Source organism: Arvicola amphibius, chromosome 2 (assembly GCF_903992535.2).
Source record: "Arvicola amphibius chromosome 2, mArvAmp1.2, whole genome shotgun sequence".
Lineage (NCBI taxonomy): Eukaryota > Metazoa > Chordata > Mammalia > Rodentia > Cricetidae > Arvicola > Arvicola amphibius.
Genome location: NC_052048.2, coordinates 94,770,117 through 94,788,952, shown reverse-complemented (window position 1 = coordinate 94,788,952; position 18,836 = coordinate 94,770,117). Strand labels below are relative to the sequence as shown.

Sequence of the window (18,836 nt, the reverse complement as noted above, 5' to 3'; positions counted from 1 at the left end):
GTTTCCATTACCTACACCTTTCAATTGCATAAGTGATATTAAAATAAAAGTATTGAACTCTACTGAAAGCACTCAAAATGTTCTAAATTTCTACATATTCTGAAAGAAAAAATGTCAAATCAATAAAACGTAATTTTCTAAGTAATACTCCTCTAACATTCCACAAATACTTACTGAATATGACATACTGAGCAATAAATACTGCATATCAGGTTCTGTTTTTGCGCTCTGCTATCAGCAGTAAACAAAATAAACACAAATCCCTGCCTTGGGAAGCTTGCCAGATGTTAAGGATGCAACGCTTGCCTGACATCCATGAGACCCTGAATTTGACTTCAAGTAGTTCTGGGGCTTTTTTAAGTTTACATATTTTAGTCTTGTGTAATTTAGAATAAAGAATAAAAAAAAGAAGGGAGGGAAGGAAGGAAAGAGGGAGGAAGAAGAGAGGGAAGGAAGGAGGAAGGAAGAGATCTTTCAAACTGAGACAGCCATCCTCAATAGCCTGATTAACAACCTGAGACAAAAAAACAAAAAAGTATGAGGAATAGACAATACTTGAGAAAAAAAAACTCCAAGCCAATTCCACTCATAAATATAAATACATCAAGTTATTATTATAATATTACAGTCTTAAGACACATATACCACAAACAATGCTTATTATTTAGAGCCATATGGCATTTAGGCACATTAAGCCATAATGTTTAAATGAACATGGGAGGGCTAGAGGGATGGCTCAGTGGGGAATGGTGTTGTCCACCCAAGCATGAAGACTGAGTCTGAACCTCAGACTCACCTATTAGACAGACAAGGTAGAACTCATCTGCTATCCCACGCCTCCTGCAGCAAGAAGCTCTGGGACCAGCTAGTCTAGCATATACAGTGGGCAATAACAAAGAGATCGCCCCCCCTTCCTCCCTCCCGCCCTCCCTCCATCCCTCCCTCCCTCCCTCTCTCCGTCCCTCCCTCCATCCCTCCCTCCCTCCCTCCCTCCCTCTTGTTTTCTTAGAGACAGGGTTTCTCTGTGTAACAGCACCAGCTGTCCTGGAACTTGCTTTGTAGACCAGGCTGGCCTCAAACTCACAGAGATCTGCCTTCCTCTATCTCCCAAGTGCTGGGATTAAATGCATGCAACACCAATGCCAGGCTGAGATCCTCTCTTAAAAGAATGCAGAGACAAGAACTGATACCCACTGTTGTCCTCTGACCTCTACACATGAACAGGGAATGAGCACAGGCACAGTCACAAACAGAAACATGTGCACATACATGTGCTCACACATGTCATGCACACGTACCAACAAAAAGTATTAAAATTCAGATTAATTATTGGTAGCATTGTGGACATGAAAAAATTAAGAGAGCAATAACAGCCACGAGCACACATTAGCTGAGTGTCTATAAGATGAGTCACTGATTTAAAGTCTGACAAGTGAATACAGAAAAGAATAAACTAAATAAATAGTAGCTATACAGTTACATAAAAAAGGGCAGATCACTTTAAAATACTCATAGCTAAAAGAAGAAAGGTTTTGTTTATTTTTTTTCATTTTTGAGACAGATGGGGCTTGAACACCTAACAATCCTCCTACCTCAGAATACATCTTAAGAGATAATACAACTGCTGTCAAACTTAAGTGGTAAAGTAGATCATTATTCTAGAATCCATGTAACTGGAGGCCTTGACTCCTCTTGAATACAGTATGCCTTCCTTTCTATTCCTTCAGCTTCCTCCACAGCCAGAGGTGGTAGAAAATAGCAGCTTTCAAAGCCCTTCCAAGACAAACCTGGACATCACGTCTGGTTAAGTGTACTGGACAGGTCACTCGTCTTGAGGCTTCAACTTCTTCATCAAGAAAACAGACATTTACCATGCCAATCACAGAGCTTGCTGTGACGGCATGTGAAATCATCTGCTAGTTAGACTGTGCTCAAGACAGGAAGAAACCCTTAGGTCCCCCTGCGCACCAACAGCTCTGAAATTACAGCACTAAAAATCTGCAGGCCATGAATAGAAATGTCTAGGTACAGACAAGATGACACATACAGCATTCAGATATTTTCTGGAAAGCCCTGGGTTCAGAATAGTAAATTTAAAAGCTCAGACATGTTAAAGATTTGGGGACAGTGTGTCAAAATACAGGATCAAATTACAATGAAATTAATTGCTTCCTTCTCTCTGTTTTGCTCAGTCACAGAGAATCATGACAGAATGAAAAAGAGCAAGAGCCATCTGATGAGAATAACCAATAGCACGGGCCGAAACAACCCACAGATTAAGTTCCTACGTGGTATGACCATAAAGAGAAACAGTCTCTTTACACTAACCATACAGACCCACACCTCCTGCTAAACCAAATCAGCTGACACACAGTTCTAATATGAGCCAGAGATGACACAGAGAGGAATCAAAAATATAAATCCCCTAGATAGGTCTTATTCCAAATATTGCTATAATTATATTGTCCTAAATATAAGGATGCAGAAATGATAGCAAGGAAAGCCAAAACTAAGTGCCCGAGAAGTCTCTAGCTACTGGAGCAAACAGTATGTTCCAATGGTACCACTGCCACTCCACATGCCTGTGCAAATCCCACCCCAGACCAGAAGACTGTTCCTCCCTTCCCTGTCTGGGAACTTCTTCACCTCGAGATTCAAACCAAGACACCCCCAGAGCTGGATGCTTCTTCCTCTGCTGCACTTCAGATGGGAATAGTGTGTGCTCTGCTCTGCCCTGCCCTGCCCTGCCCCATTCTGCCCAGCTTCAGGGTCTATCACACTGTGGTCTTTGAGGAGATGCCTACACTAAACAACCTTTAGTTCTCAATGCTGACATTATGCCTGTCTTAAAGTACACACCTATAGACTGAAAAACAGGAATCCTAAAACTCGACACTCTCTAGCACACACAGTCAATAGGACTTAATAAACAACAGCAAAAGAACCCTAGTTAAAGGAAAGAGTAAGGTTGTAGAAATCATGGAGAATACAAAGGGGAGTCAGGGAGAAAGGGAAGTGGCATCCTGAACAGTAGCATGGTGCTACAGACACCAACACAGGAAACACAGCACATTAGGACAAACAAACTTCAAGACAGAAGCCAAGTCATTTAGTCTTACATATGTTTCTTCATCTGCAAAATGAAGACAACTCCAGGAAATAAGAAAAGAGGATGCCAACTAGAATACTAGAATACAGTGTAATTACACAGAGGATTAAAGATGAAAGAGACTGTAGACACAGGGCACTGTTACCACTCAACTCTACAGACAGGATGTCTGCTCTATCCAAAATACATGATTGTGCTAAAGTCAATGGCAAAGAAATAATTCAAACTTAAAATATCCTGGATACTAAAGTAGCAACGGAAGTCTCATTACATTCATCCTGATAATTTAGTAAAGAAATTAAGGAAATAGAAAAACAAGGCCATTTTACTCTTGCCAAGACAAAAGTATGGTTTGCTATCCCCACAGATAGAGCCTCCTGTAAGAGTCCAGCGATGTACCCACCTCCTTCAGAGGCAGCTGTGGTGTGACCACCTCTATTCAAGGGCACTGCCAAGGCCTGTGCCCAGCAGCCACACCTCTCACAGTTCTTCATGACTCTTCCACTGAGTCATCACCAGCCTCCCACCTGAGAATGAACTTCTGAATTTTATGAGAGAGAGAGAGAGAGAGAGAAAGAGAGAGAGAGAGAGGGAGGGAGAGAGAGAGAGAGGGAGAGAGAGGGAGGGAGGGAGGGAGAGGAAGGGAGAGAGAGAGAGAGAGAGAGAGAGAGAGAGAGAGAGAGAGAGAGAGAGAGAGAGATTTCTTGCCAGAATAAAATCCTCATACAATTTTGGAAGAAATCTTGAAAAATATATGGCTTCTAAGCAGAATGATTTGTTTAGACTATACATTCATCCTTCAAGAGGACTGGATATATTCTGTTCTTTTTTAATTAATACATACTAAAAATATACAAATTTTCCATAAATGGCTCTAGAAACTCCTATTGTTGCATACACCAGGTGAAGGCCTAGATCATTCAAGGCTTATGATAGTTCCCTTGATTGTCCTCTTGATCAGACAGAGAAGCAGACAGGTAAGTGACAAGGACACCTCCAAGTGTGTCTGCCAGGCAGTTCCAGACACGACTAGCTCATGAGGGTTCCAACTATTAAATGCTCTAACATACTGATGTATACAACCTTAGAACCAAGCATTGCGAATAGGTGGAACTGGGGAAAGTGGGCTATGCACTCCTACCCAGATACCCCCACTAATTTTGTTGGAGCAGGCTCTGCCAGTGGGGCCTGGCTGGAGGAAGCAGGGTCCTAGGCAAGGGGCCACAGAGGCTGCATGCCACACCTCTTTCTCATACTGCTCCACTTTGCCCCTTCTCCACCCGAGGTGAGCTGCTCTGCCTGTTTTCCAGCTGCCCTGCAGGAACAGCCCTGCTCCGCCAGCTCCCATGAACCTGATGGACTCAAACCTCTGAAACTGTGAACATGTCAGGCCTCTCATGCGCCAGATATCTGGTGACAGTGACAAAGGCCTGACCAGCCAAGCATCGCTCAACTTGGACCTTAACTGCACTCCACCAAGAGTGTCTGAGAACCCAAACTTAGGCAAATTTACATTACCTGTTCTTGTCCCTGACGAGTGTAAACCTTGACACTTAACAGCTTTAATAATCCCAGTGTCTTCGGCACCTACAAAATTAAGATACATCATATAAAGAAATCTTAATGGAATGTTTTCTTCATTACCTAAAACCCTTTTATCATGGAATGAAAAGCACATATTAAGTGTTTTTTTAAATAGTTAAAAAACCCACTAGTGGGTTGAAGATACGCCTCGGTGATGAAAATGAACACCGCATGATTGAGACAGCTTACCACAAATACAGCAATAGAGAGTTGAGTGTAGTTACAATGTGGTTATCAAGGCCCAAGTAGCCCAGTATTAAACTGACTTCTTAAAAAATTGATAGCCTTTAATCCCAGCATTCAAGAGACAGAGGCAGGTGGATTTCTGGGAGTTTGAGGACAGCCTGATCTTCAAAGTAAGTTCCAAGCCAGCTAAGGCTACACGATGAGTAAAATCAACGAATGCCAAAGATCTTGACAGCATTCTGATGGGATGAGGGAGTCTACCAAGTGGGAAGGTCTAAGAAAAGTCACAATCAAATGCTTTCTTCAGTAGGCAAATTACAAGTCTAACACAGCACACGCAAATTCAAATCATAGCATATTCTTGGCTGAGGCTAAGTTTGACATTTATCTTACTATCACTGTGAAAAAATTCAAAAGTTCCCATAGAAACTTCATTCATTTGGAACTGAATCTATTCTTCCAAAATAAAAGGGGAAAAATAACATTTAGAAACCAGTATTTAAAACAAGAAAATTGATAACTATAATTTTTGGAATGGAAAAGGTGTTATTGAGAACGTAGAAAATTTGGAACCACCATGCTCTGATTTGGGAATTATCAAATAGTACAGCCACTCTGGGAAAGTTTAGTAGATCCTCAAAACTGAAACAAAATTAAAACATGACCTACTGATTCTTTCCTAGATGCACAGTATCACTAAACTGTCCACTTTAAAACAACTGACTTTTTATTATATGAATTTCATTCCATATTATAATAAGCAAAATGGAAGCTAAGTTTGGTGGCTCACACCTATAATACTCAGGAGGCTACCACAAGACTATCATGATTGTGAGGCTATCCTAGGCTACACAATAAGCATCAGGCCAGCCTAAGATAAGTAGGACACCCTGTCTCAAAAGCTCAAAACAAAACAAGGCAAAGAAACTAGAGAAACAGCTCACTAGTTAAGAGTGCTCACTGTTGTTACAAATGACCCAGGCTCAGTTCCCAGCACCCACATCGTAACTCATTATCACTTGCAACTCCAGTTCCAGGGGTTGTAATGTCCTCTTCCGGTCCCCACAGGCACTGTACATACTCACATGCTGTGCATGTAAACCCACACAGAAAAACATACATACCTATACATAAATACATCTAAAAGCAAAAGTGCTTATTATGCAGGTAAGGTTAACAATTATGCTACCAGAGCTTCAGAAACACTGCAGATCAGTGATGGCTTATCTACAGACATCCCAACATTTCCTCCAAAAACAACAGAGTACACGAAGATATATAAATGAGAACCATACAATCAGTTTAACTTGAAAACAGATGATGATGAAGATGATAACTTCCAAAATAACTATACATAAAGAGAGAAAAATTATCCAGTACCAGTTTGTCACATCCATTGCTCCTGCTCGGTGATGAACAAAGCAGATGGGAAAAGTACTGCAGGGCCCAAGAAGGACAACCAAGTTAAGATAGCAAAGAAGTCAAGGGGCCATCTAAGTCCAATCCAAAGCTATCAGAACCATTTGCTGCCTGATAACACTGAAAACAGTACTCATGTCATCAAGACATGGGCTATAGGGAAAGGACAGGAGTGTTCTTAGAAGGAGCAATCTGACAGGCACACGGTTTCTGAGGAAGAACAATGCAAAGGAGAAGTATCTTTTGACAACAGAGGTGGACAGATAGAAGAAGCAAAGAAGGAAATGCAGTGTGCTGCAAGACAAGAGACAAGCCCTGTTTCTGGGGCACACGGCCCTTCCCACGAACATCGACAGAGCACCTGAGGGTCACTCTACTGACCATACAGGGAATCACTAACCCAGGAATCCTGGAAAATATTCTAGTATCATTACAATGAACCAGAGGAAGACTCAGAAATATCTCATAGAAATTGAAAGACAAACACAAAGATCAACAAGTTCTATAAAGTTAAAAACAAAAGGAAATCAGAAGACAAACATTCGCATATGTAAACAAGGGTAGATTGCGCTACAAAAAACAACTAAAAGATATAAGGAAACAAAACTATTGCTTTAAGTAAACAATGTGCTTCAACAAGAATTTAAGGATGTAGGAAACTTTTAACTGCCCTAAGTTAAAAACTCAGTAACTAAAAAGAAATGTGACAAAAAAAATATTTTAAAGGAAGGAGAATAATGAAATATTAATGGCAAGGAGTATTAGCACATCTGAAAGCTCAGAGGCTGGGAGAAAGAGACAGGATGAAGGGAGATGTGAGAGCTCATGCTCAGGCTGCCCTACACACTCAGACACTGGGAACGGGAAGGGAAACGAGCAGGAGGGAAAGGGGAAAGGCACAGGAACTTGGCGGCAGCAGCAAAGGAAGACCCACACAGGACAGAGCTGAGCAGACAGGAGAATCTCAAGGGAAGTATTCGGATTGCACCCCTCTTTTCAGAAAAAGGATTTTTTAAGGAAACAATATGCTCAAAGTGCCTATACTATTTCCACAGGATAATAGGCTTTGGAAAAAGTACCACATCAATAACAAAACTTCAGGACTTTGATTCATTTCCACATTTCGTTATACAAAGTTCAATCTTAAAACACCAAACAGACAAGAATAATTACCATGCATATTGTCATAAGAGTTTAAAAACTGCCTTCAAAGAGATTGCTTCATGGGGTCCTGACAAAAGCCTCATCACACAAGTGGCAAGAAAAGGTTGGGGGGGGCTGGAATTTCAGCCTTCTAACTCCAGAGCCTACACCCATTCTCTTCCTCAGCTTCTAAATTCTAACTGGGCACTGTTATACTTTATTGTACACATTTGTAGAGATAGCTATATAAGTTTTTTATATTCCTATTACTTGGAGCAATAATTCAATGTTGAACAATGATTAAGTAAAGCCATGTAGGACACTAGCATTCATCTGGAAATGTTGATCAATGCATATATTGAATTTTGTAAAGTCGTTTTAGAGCCTGCCAGCAGCCTGTGGGAGAGGGCACTCACTAAGCACAGCAGCCACTTCCTGATGAAAGGGACAAACGTTATAACCACCAATGATTCTGAGGTGGGAAGGCTATGAAGAAGGACTGCAAGGTTAGCTGCACAACACACTTGAAAGCTGCTAATGGGATCAAAATACATTTGCAGCATTTCAAGAAGTCAATCATACAGCAGGGCATTCATTCTGCAATTCAATGTTTTTCCTAACTCATTTTGTCAGTGGACAAGCAATTTTCTCTTAAGAGAAGTCAATATCAAAGCCCCTTGGGCTTGAGACAGGAAGACTACACACAGCAGAGCACTTTACAATACAGAACTCAAAAGGAAGCCGAGCAGAAGCGCACAAACCCAAAGGAGTCCAGGGGAAAGGTCTGCTGCCGGGTGACAGCACCCGGAAAACTCCCCTCTGTAAGGCCACTTTCTACAGATGCCCTCAATGCTGCTGGACCAAAAGACTCACGGCGCCCACGTGATCTTTCCTTGTGTTCTCCACACTCATCTGTTTCTTTCCTTTTCTCACTTTTTTTTATTATTAAAAATTTCCACCTCCTCCCCTCATCCCATTTCCCTCTCACTCCCCCCACTACCCCTCCCTCTTCAGGCCTAAGAGAAGTCAGGGTTCCCTGCCCTGTGGGAAGTCCAAGGCCCTCCCTGCTCCATCCAGGTCTAGGAAGGTATGCATCTAAACAGACTAGGCTCCCACAAAGAATCAAAACCCAGTGCCATTATCATTGGCTTCTCAGTCTGCCCCCATTGTCAGCCACATTCAGACAGTCCGGTTTGATCACATGTTCATTCAGTCCCAGTCCAGCTGGCCTTGGTGAGCTCCCATTAGATCAGTCACACAGTCTCAGTGAGTGGACGCACCCCTCGCGGTCCTTTTCTCACTTTTGATGTAGAGAAATTTCAAGCTCCAGAAAAGACAACGTGATCATTGTGCTGACCAGTAATTTACATTTGCTACACCAATTTGCTTTTCATACATGCAAAAGCTTTTTATATTGTAACTGAACCATCTGAAAATAAGCTGTAAGCATCCTACTTGTATTATGCAGATTTGGAGGATAAGATTTTTCCAAGATCTGCTTGATTTATGTCACATAAAACTAGAAGTTACAAAAGTCAGTGAAAAACACAGCTAATAAATTCCTACAACATGAAGTAATGTGTCCATTTCTTGAATCAAGTCCCACCTCAGTCTTTTTGGGGCAGATAAGATTAACAGTCAGACATACAGATAATCTGAGAGGAAATGCAATAAGGAACCAGGACATCCGAACCAAGCTATGTCTTCCTGTCTTCCATCATTAAGCTCTATTTGGCCTAACACTCCAGGGCTGAGAAAAGGGGCTGCTAACATGAACTGCCTCCTCTCTGAGCACTGAAGGGAAAATGACCAAGTAGGAAAGCAGGTAGATGGGTCATAAATGGAAGAAGAAAAAAACCAGCACTCCATAATGTAAGCTGCAAATATCAGCTGATATAAGGTTCGGTGCCACAAAAAAACAGCAAGTTGGTATCGTTTTGAATTATTTTGTTGGGTTAAATCACAATTATTTATTTCAATGCAGGCCAAGTCTAACAATAACAATGAAGACTACTGTAACTGCTAAAGATTTCTTTTTCAAAAGCTCATCCTTCAGAATCTTTTCCAACACCGAGCCATTTGCTGGTTTGGAAGATTACTTTTAAATCAATATATTTTAAGAAAAATAACAAGACAAATACAATCACTTATGAAATGAGCATATTCCCGTATACTATGCTTTAGTTTCCCTGTTTCATTCCTCACTTTAAAAACATACAACTCTCACGCATGACAGGCATACACTAAGTACAGGGCTCACAACATCCATCAAGTGCTTCTTTCATACAATTTACCCAAAAAAACCAAGACACATATAAGTACAGTATGACCAACATGGTAGACATAATTAGCATTTACCAACACCTAACTGAGTTCATATTTCTGGTCACACAGAAACTATTTCCAATCTTCTTTGGAGCTAGGAAGGGTCATGTGGTTAGTCTGATAAATAAGCAAAATTAGTGTCACTTTTTGGAATAAGTCTGAGAAAAGTTCCACCTTTAATTCCTCTCTGCGCTTCCTAAAGCCAGCAGTGGAGACAGTGGGACCTCAAGAAGAAATCTTCCACAGATTCTCTGATCTCAGGTATAACAAACTGCCTAGAAAAGACACAGCAGCAACAGCAGGCTTGGCCAGGAATTTTGATGTGACAAGCCATTTTAGGTCTTCCAATACGTTTGTGTGACTGTATGATTTTTTTTCACACTCAGTCTAGCCTACACTAATGCTACAGACTAACAGGGTGCTATACTTGGGATCTGGAAAGCACCTATGGGTCCAAGTGTTAAAGGCTGGCTGGTTGCCAGCACCAGTGCTATTGGGAGGCGGTGCTCCCTCAGGGAAGGGGTGCTGTAGAAGGACAGCGGGAAGGCACACCACCCTAGAGAGACCCGGGGACCCCGGTAGACACTCATATCAAGGTCATGCTTTCTCTGACTCTGCTTTTCCCTGCCTCTCACAGAGGCCATGAAGTAAGCACTCTCACACCATGTGACCCCATCACGAGCTACAATGCCACAAGAGAACCAAGCCACCATCAGCTGAAGTCTCTAAAACTGCAGGTCAAAATAAACTTATTTGGTCAAAGGTGAAAGGCTAACACTATTACTATTTTAGAAAAGAAACCTAATGGTTCACTGATAGAGAAGCAAAGGGTAAACATCTAGGCACCTAAATGCATCCAGAAATTTAGAAATAAAGGGAAATGTCTGGAATTTGCAAGGCAGCTCATGAACACTGCGTTATCAACAACAGACAGGCTATGCTATTTTCTCTTTTTTACACTTTTGTATATTTTTTGTGGGTGTACACGTATATGTGTGCACACAGGGTGTGCGAGCCAGAGTGTACAAGAAAATAACTGTGTGAACATTTCTCACCTTTTGCCTCTGAATGGACTCAGGTTGCTAAGCTTGCAAGGCAAGCACAGTTACCTGCTGTGCTATCACCTCATCTGACCTGCACTGTTTTTCTATTAGCTGAAAATATCATTACTAAAATGGAAGTCAAGTTAAATTCAATATACTTTAGTATATTAGATATATAGTAATAACAAATAATATTTTAGTTATATTATTAATATTAGTTGGGATATATTATACATTGTTATTAATACATTTTAAGAATATTTTAGTTAGAGTTAATAAGCAAGTGAGAATAATAAAACACTAAAATCACACGACCATTAATCTCCCTTTTTTGAGACAAACTTTTCTGGTTATATCTTTCACAGGTTTCCTTGTCTAACACCAATTAAGAAATAGTCCAGATAATTGCACTACAACATACCTCAGTGACCCTGTCTCCACTGCTAGTAACTTGCTTATAATATGGTGAGCCTGAGAGGACTCTCCACGCAGAAAGGCCACAGCTAGAAGCTTTGGAAATGCCCAGTTCAGTAGTTTCACATCCACCAACCAGTAAAAGTCTAGAAATGACAAGAACAGAATTAATAAATTACAAATATGAACAAGAAAACACTGCAGAATTAGCCCCCTGAACATAGAAAGCTAAAATTGCTGTCATTATATCTAGACGATTACTATTTTAGAAAAAAAAACCTAATGGCTCACTGATAGAGAAGCAAAGGGTAAACATCTAGGCACCTAAATGCATCCAGAAATTTAGAAATAAAGGGAAATGTCTGGAATTTGCAAGGCAGCTCACGAAACAATGCGTTATCAAACATAACAAGCATTGGCAGGAACCTGACACACACTCAGTGACGCCAACACCATACCCGGTGCAGTGTGGCCCAACTGCAGCCTTAGAAAGACATGGCAGCAGCTGGGTGTGCTCCATGGGAAAGAGCACACGGCAGTAACTGCTCAGAGGAATAGGAGAGCGGCACGTTACTCATGATTCACTTCTGCCTGCCATACTCCATCAGCAAAGGACAGGCTAGTTACTAAGAGGGCAAATAGACTACCAAACACTCACTAGACAGTCAAAGATACACTATGCAGTCACAGCAAAACTGAGCTGGTACAAAAAAAAAAAAAAAAACTGAGCTGGTAAATAGTAAAAGCCAAGCAGCCATTTCTGCCAGTTAAATCAGGGTTGGCACATCAGGCAGAATCCTGCCTTACAATCACTTACAATCACTTATGGGGGGTGGGGAGTGCACCAAGGTAGAGCCAGGAAGGTGATCCATGGGTAAAGCACTTGCCATGCAAGCCTGATGTCCTGAGTTCGAACCCCAGACCCAGGCAAAGGTGGAAGAGAACTGACTCCCCTGACCTCCACATGTACATATGTATACACATGTACAAATAATAATTACTAAACAAACAATGATAAAAACTAAAGGTGAAGTTTTGATACCCTAACAGGAAAACATCCACTGTTAATGTCTTATCTGTCATCAATAACAAGAAACAACAGAAATAACAAGAAAAAGAATCCACACATTTCTTAACGGTTAAATTAATAATTATAAGAATGAAAAGAATTTTTATGCTTTGAAGAGAGCCCACGACTGAAGAGAGTGGCTCCCTGGACCTCTGCTCACATGCTGCACCCACCCCATCTACCACTGTCTCAAGTGACAGGACACTGTGTCAAACTCTGCACACCAAAACCAGCAAAGCCTAGCTGTATGGATACAGTTTGTGTGCTGTTATTTCGGGGCATAAGCTAGCCGGTGGCCGAGAGCCGGGCGGGATAAAAAGCAGGCCTGCCCGCAGCTCATCACTACACCTAGCTACCACAGAGCCCGTCTGGTTGAGAAGAGAGTGTGCTTTCACCATGCAGGCCACTTTGTTCTCGGCCATATTCAAGGAAAACCTACAACTTTAAACATTCTGGTTTTTGTCTGTCTATCTGTTTTTAGTAAGGATAATACCATATTTCATAAGGTTTATAAGATCTGACATAACAAAAGACTAAATTATAGAACCATATTAACTTACACTTTTTTTGAGATACTTTACTATAAAGGCAGTGCTGACCTCTAGTTCCCAATCCTCCTGCCCTGCCTCACAAACACTGGGACTGCAGACATGTAGCACATTTAAGTTTATAACTGAGTAATATAAACTTATAAATATCAATAGCTTGACATCACATGATGACCGCTTATATTTCACATTTGAGACTAGTACAGGTATTTATATACAAGGGTTGTCTAACAGAACTACTCTACTGTAAACACTGACACCTGAAAACCTAAGAAAAACATATATAGATCCACCAAAAAAGTCAAAACAGACAAGACAGCCTGACAAAATTGGGAGCATGGGGTGGGGGGAGATGGAAGGGGGTTAGGAAGGAGGGGGAAAGGGGAGGGGTGAGGAGAACTTGAAGGAATGGAATAATCAAGAAGGAGGAAGGATAGAGATGAGAGCAAGGAAAGAGATATCTTGAGTGAGAGAGCCATTATAGGGTTAGCAAGAAACCTGGCTGATGGAGGAGTGTCTATGTGTTAATTTCATTGGTTAATAAAGAAACTGCCTCAGCCCTTTAATAGGACAGAAAATTAGGTAGGCGGAGTAAACAGAACAGAATGCTGGGTAGAAGACAGTGAGGCAGTCGCTTCAGGCAGTCGCCATAGTGAGTCGCCATGCTTCTCCTCTCCGAGATGGACGCAGGTTAAGATCTCTCCTGGTAAGTGACCACCTCGTGGTGCTACATGGATTACTAAATATGGGTTAATTAGCCAATAAGAGACTGAAACTAATGGGCCAGGCAGTGTTTAAAAGAATACAGTTTCTGTGTAATTATTTCGAGTGTAAAGCTAGCCGGGTGGCGGGACGCAGCCCCGCCGCTCCTTCTACACCTGGCTCTAGAGAAAGTCCCAGGAATCCACAAAGATGACCCCAGCAAAGACCCTAAGCAATAGAGGAGAGGGGGCCCAATCTTGATTTGCCCTGTAGTCAGATTGATGAATATCTTAAATATCACCATAGAGTCTTCAGCAACTGATGGAAACAGGCAGAGACCCACATCGGAGCTCCCAACTGGACTGAGCTCCCAAAGTCCAGTTGAAGAGTGGAAGGAATGAGAATATGAGCAAAGAGGTCAAGACCATGACAAGTACACCCACTGAAACAGTCTACCTGAGCTAATAAGAGCTCACAAACTGCAGACAGACTGGAAAGGAACAAGCATAGGACCAAACTAGTCCCTCTGATTGTGGTTGACAGCTGCATGGCTGGGCAGACTGAGGGGCCAGTGGCAATGGCACCAGGATTTATCCCTCCTGCATATACTGGCTTTTGGGGAACCTATTCTCTTTGGATGGGTACCCTGCTCAGCCTAGATATAGTAGGGAGGGCCTTGGACCTTCCCCAAAGCAATGTGCCTTACACTCTCTGAGGAGTGGATGGGGGTTGGGTGGGAGGGTATGTGGAAGGAATGGGAGTAGGGGAGGGAGTGGGAACTTGAATTGGTATGTATAATGAAAAAAAAGATTGCTTTCTTTATAAATAAATAAATAAATAAATAAATAAAAATTAAAAATGTATCAGCAACCTAGCTTCTGTGCTAGGCAGCAAAGAGATGTCGCCTGCCAATCAACTGCCCCCACACAGAAATTATCTTGGCTTTCCAGGTGGGTCCATGAAATCACAAGGATCCCAAGAGTGGAAGGAGAAAGCTGAAGTGTCTGGCTCGGCGTGAAGTAATGTGGGACAGACTCAACTGGCTCAGGGCAGCTTTGGAGGTAGGCAGGCTAACAAGTCAGGGAATCTGGAGAGTCTAGAAAAGCCAGAAAACCCTCCATAATGGCCCTACTGGCACCTTGAGCAGCCCACTAATGCTCATTTCAACCTCTGACCTCCTGAAGCCAAAATGAGTGCAGCTCTACCTGCACGTTCATGATGATATGGAGAGCGGTCCTGGTAAACGGCAGCACACCATGCTTCATCGCCAGTCCTAAAACCCTGACGACTATCAGCCTCCAGTGCCACACAGTGCTTCTCAGCCCCCAACTGCTTCCTAACCTGTTTCTGAACTGAGCCAACAATAATGCAGAAAGAGAGGGAGGGAAGGAGGGAGGGAGGGAGGGAGGGAGGACCAAGGTCTAAGAACTTCAAAACTGAGTAATAATCCTCCAGTATCCCACCTTATCCCAGCTCAGAAACATATGACGTCAGGTAAGTACCTCACTGAGAGAAACACAACTTCAGCCTTCGCTCACGTCCTTTCTCCTGCTCTTTTTCCAGGCAGCACTAACTAGTTCACATCAGAAAATGAAGAGAGAACAATTTGGGAGGGTGGCTGGAAGCTTACTGGACTATTTCTACTCCAGACACTCAGAGCTAAAATACAATTTTGCTTGTTCCTCAAGGTCAAAGATAGACTGGGTCTCCAGTCACAGTGACAGCACTGTACCTGTCCAGAGCATTTGCTCTGTGCCAATCACTGCTGAAGTAAATATTCCCCCAATAGTTTATTTACTGTCATTACTCTCATAAATCTAACTACCAATTTGGAAAAAAGTACAGATGAAAAAATTAAAAATACTTAAAATGATAATACAAAGCTGTGGTCAACAAAATCTAAGGAGTGAGACTATAGAAAATAAAAGGCACAATTTCTTCAAGACACATGCAAACTTATACAGACACGTCAACCCAAATCACTACGTTAATTTTGACATCACGTTATTGATTCACAAAGTTCACAATATTGACTGAGAGCTAACCTGAAAGAGATTATGAAAATGAAAATCAAAGCAGGCCACTGATTGGCTGAGTAAATAAATATTCCTCCATGTGACTGCAGCATTAGAGGAGGCTTACTGAGGAGCAACAGTGCACTGGTAAAGCCATGCTGATGGAAGAAAGCCAGCCAATGGCAAGCAGAGGAGAGGAGTCTCTGCCCCAACACGATACACTCAGTAAATACCTGCCAGTGGCCTGCAAATGGAAAGCTCCTCCCTCCCCTTAAACAGCACAGAACACACAGAGGTACTAGGGCGAGCCATCTCCACGAAGACAGTCTTCACTCATGCTAGATTTCAACAGTAATGGATAAGTATTTAAGGCAGGAGGGGGTAGGGCAGTGGGGATAGTGGGAGGTGGCGGTCCCACGCTGATTAAACAGAGTACAGGACAATGTGAACACAAGAGTATGGAAAAAAAAAAAAAAAAAAAAAAAAAAAAAAAAAAAAAAAAAAAAAAAAAAAAAAAGCTCACCAACAAAAACTGTTCAAAACACACATTAGAAAAGTGATACACTTGAAGAAAGAAAGCTAGACAGCAAGTTATCTGTTGAACTATCAACATGCAAATGACACAAAGTCTTCTTAAATTAATACACAAAGTGCAGGCACTTTCAAAGGAAACACTAGCAGAATTGTTTACGGACCTGAACACACTGAATTAGATGGGAGAGGGGAGTGCCAACTCAATCCACATAGGACAATCCACCCTGCCAAGCTGGGTTTGGTGCACCTCAACTTGAGAGCATTTCCCTGCCTTTGTGTCATTCAAACACCCACCCAGCCAAGGGTGGTGATGCATTCCTGGAATAGGAATATTCGGGAGGCTGAGGCAGGAAGATGGTAAGTTTGAGGCCAGGCTGGCCTACACAGCAAATTCCAGGACAGCTTGAGCTATACATACTGAGGAAAAACAAACATTTATGTATACATGCATATATGTGTATATGTATGTAACATATATGTGTGTGTGTGAATGAAGATTCTACTTAAAATTTAAAACTTGTATTTACAGATTAAAAAATTGTAAATGGGGGAAGTTTATAACATATAAAGCTAATAGTACATCTATATAAAGGATTTAAAAAGATCCACCACCAATTCAAAGGAATAATGGACAAGGAAAAATAAACAATAGAAGGACATAAAAGAAATCCAAAGACCAAATGTGCAGATTTATACCAACCCCCCTCAAAGGTTTAGCAAGTCTTACAAACTGGTGAGATTATATTTACAGTGCAAATGTTTACCAATGTGAGAAAGTTTATGGACATAGAAGCTACCATCATTATTAGTGTGAATGTGTTTACAATATAAAGTGGAAAATGTTTTTTAAATATAATGAAAGGTCACATGCTAAAATCATGAAAGCTAGGCTGGCTGAGGTTTAGAGCACTGGTTGCTTTTCCTGAAGACCCTGGCTCAATTCCCAGCACCCACATGGCAGTTCACAGCTCTAGTCCAAAAGAATGCAACACCCTCTGTTGGCCTCCAAGGGTGCTGTATGTACACAGTACATAGGAATAGGTACAGGGAAGACACATACATATACATAAAATACAATTCAAAGAAATATAAATAAAGCTTCCTCTTAGAGGGTTATATATAAGAAAGAAGGAGGAACTTAATAGCTATAGCTTGAGCATTCTCTGACCTAACACTAAAATCGCTATTAGATTTTTATAGAAATTAGGTCTACAAACAGGCAATATGGTAGGAAATAATTTACAGACTAATGTCCTTTTCTGCTTTGTTAAGCTCCTCCACCAAGAATACTCAGATGCAGGGCATAGGCAGAGGGGTCAGGCTGAGGTTTACATTCAAAGTCATACTTAATACTGTCATATATGTTATGTAACTGAATTATATAAAGCTAAAGGTTAAATGTTTAATTATAAATAAAACTCTAAAGCACATGATTCACAAAGCTGCTTTTTTTCTTTACCTTGCTTTAAGTAGATTTATTTTTGTTTCTTTTATTTTTTACTGTTTGAGAATTTCATACACAAATATAATGTTTTAAGCAAATCCACTCTCACTCCTCTCCAACTCCTCCCATACCCTCATCGCTTTTCCCTCCCAAATTCATGAGCTTTTTATTTAACCCACTAGGTAAGCAGAGTACTGCCAGCATGTGCAAGAGTGTAAGGCCACCCACTGGGAAATGGGCAGCCTACCATGGGCCATTTCCAAATGAAACTGACTCTTCCTCCCCGGTAGCCATCAAGTGCCAACAGCCCTTCAGCTATGAGTAGGATGTTATGAGACCCTCCCTCATCCAGTCCAGAACTGTGGCTGCCTTAGTCTTATGCATAGAGTCACAGCTGGTGTAACAAATTCCTGTCTCATACTGCTGTTCAATGAGCCAAGAAACCATGCTGGGTGGGTCAGAAGCCCTAGGAGAGAACTCTGCTACTATTCAACTAAATGGACACAAAGCTAAGCTAAGTGTGACCTAAAGAGTTATCATTACATGTGTTAGTGCAGCTCTCAGTCTTCATCAGAGAAGCTGATTCACAGAGATTCACAGAGGCTCAAAAGGCAGAAAATAAGAAGCTATAGAGTGTTCAGCCTTAGTTGGAACATCTACATTATATGGCTCTCCCCAAGACTCAGGGGTCATCATCGGAAAGGAAGCAGAAAGAATGTAAGAGCCAGGAGTCATGAAGGAATGCCACCAACAGTGCTTTCCGGGCCGCAGCACTCACAAAACAAAAACACTTCACAAAAACAAGATGGAGAGAGAAAAGCTCTTTCTTAATAATCTTCAATATGAAATCATGTAGGTATTAGCAGAAACTATCATGGTCTTGGGACTCAAGGCATGAAGCTCAAAGACCTTTACACAAATGTATGTAATCTATAGACATGGCTTTCTCATTAATTTTGTATAAGAAGTGTTCAGGAAGTGATTGAAGAACTGTCAGAAAAGACCATTTCTAACTTTCCTGACGGCAATAAGTACCTGAACTCTCCAATTTCACAGTCAATGTGTATCAAGTGCACAGCCTGCTTAGCAGGTTTGTATTTTGTTATGTACGTTCCTTGCTTCTCTTACACAGAAATGAGCAGGACCCAATCCACTGCAGATGAAGTTATTAGCAGCCATTAGTAACCACAAGCTACTGTTGCACAGAACCTTAACAGCCACCTTAGAGCTAGGTACAAAACTGCATCAGAGGGACAAGGGCATAAAGGAAGATGTCAGGGAGGGCTTCACAGGGATGCAGC

General features: G+C 41.5%; 1 protein-coding gene across 1 annotated transcript in view; it reads right to left on the bottom strand.

Moving 5' to 3' along the window:
• The window catches only part of Nbas (NBAS subunit of NRZ tethering complex), a 305,414-nt gene that overhangs the window by 248,344 nt on the left and 38,234 nt on the right, over positions 1 to 18,836 (bottom strand). Inside the window, exons 10-11 of the mRNA XM_038318917.1 lie at positions 11,231 to 11,369; positions 4,628 to 4,696 (exon numbers count right to left, since the gene is read on the bottom strand). Coding sequence (XP_038174845.1) covers positions 4,628 to 4,696; positions 11,231 to 11,369 — 208 coding nt within the window. The remainder of the gene's footprint in view (positions 1 to 4,627; positions 4,697 to 11,230; positions 11,370 to 18,836) is intronic.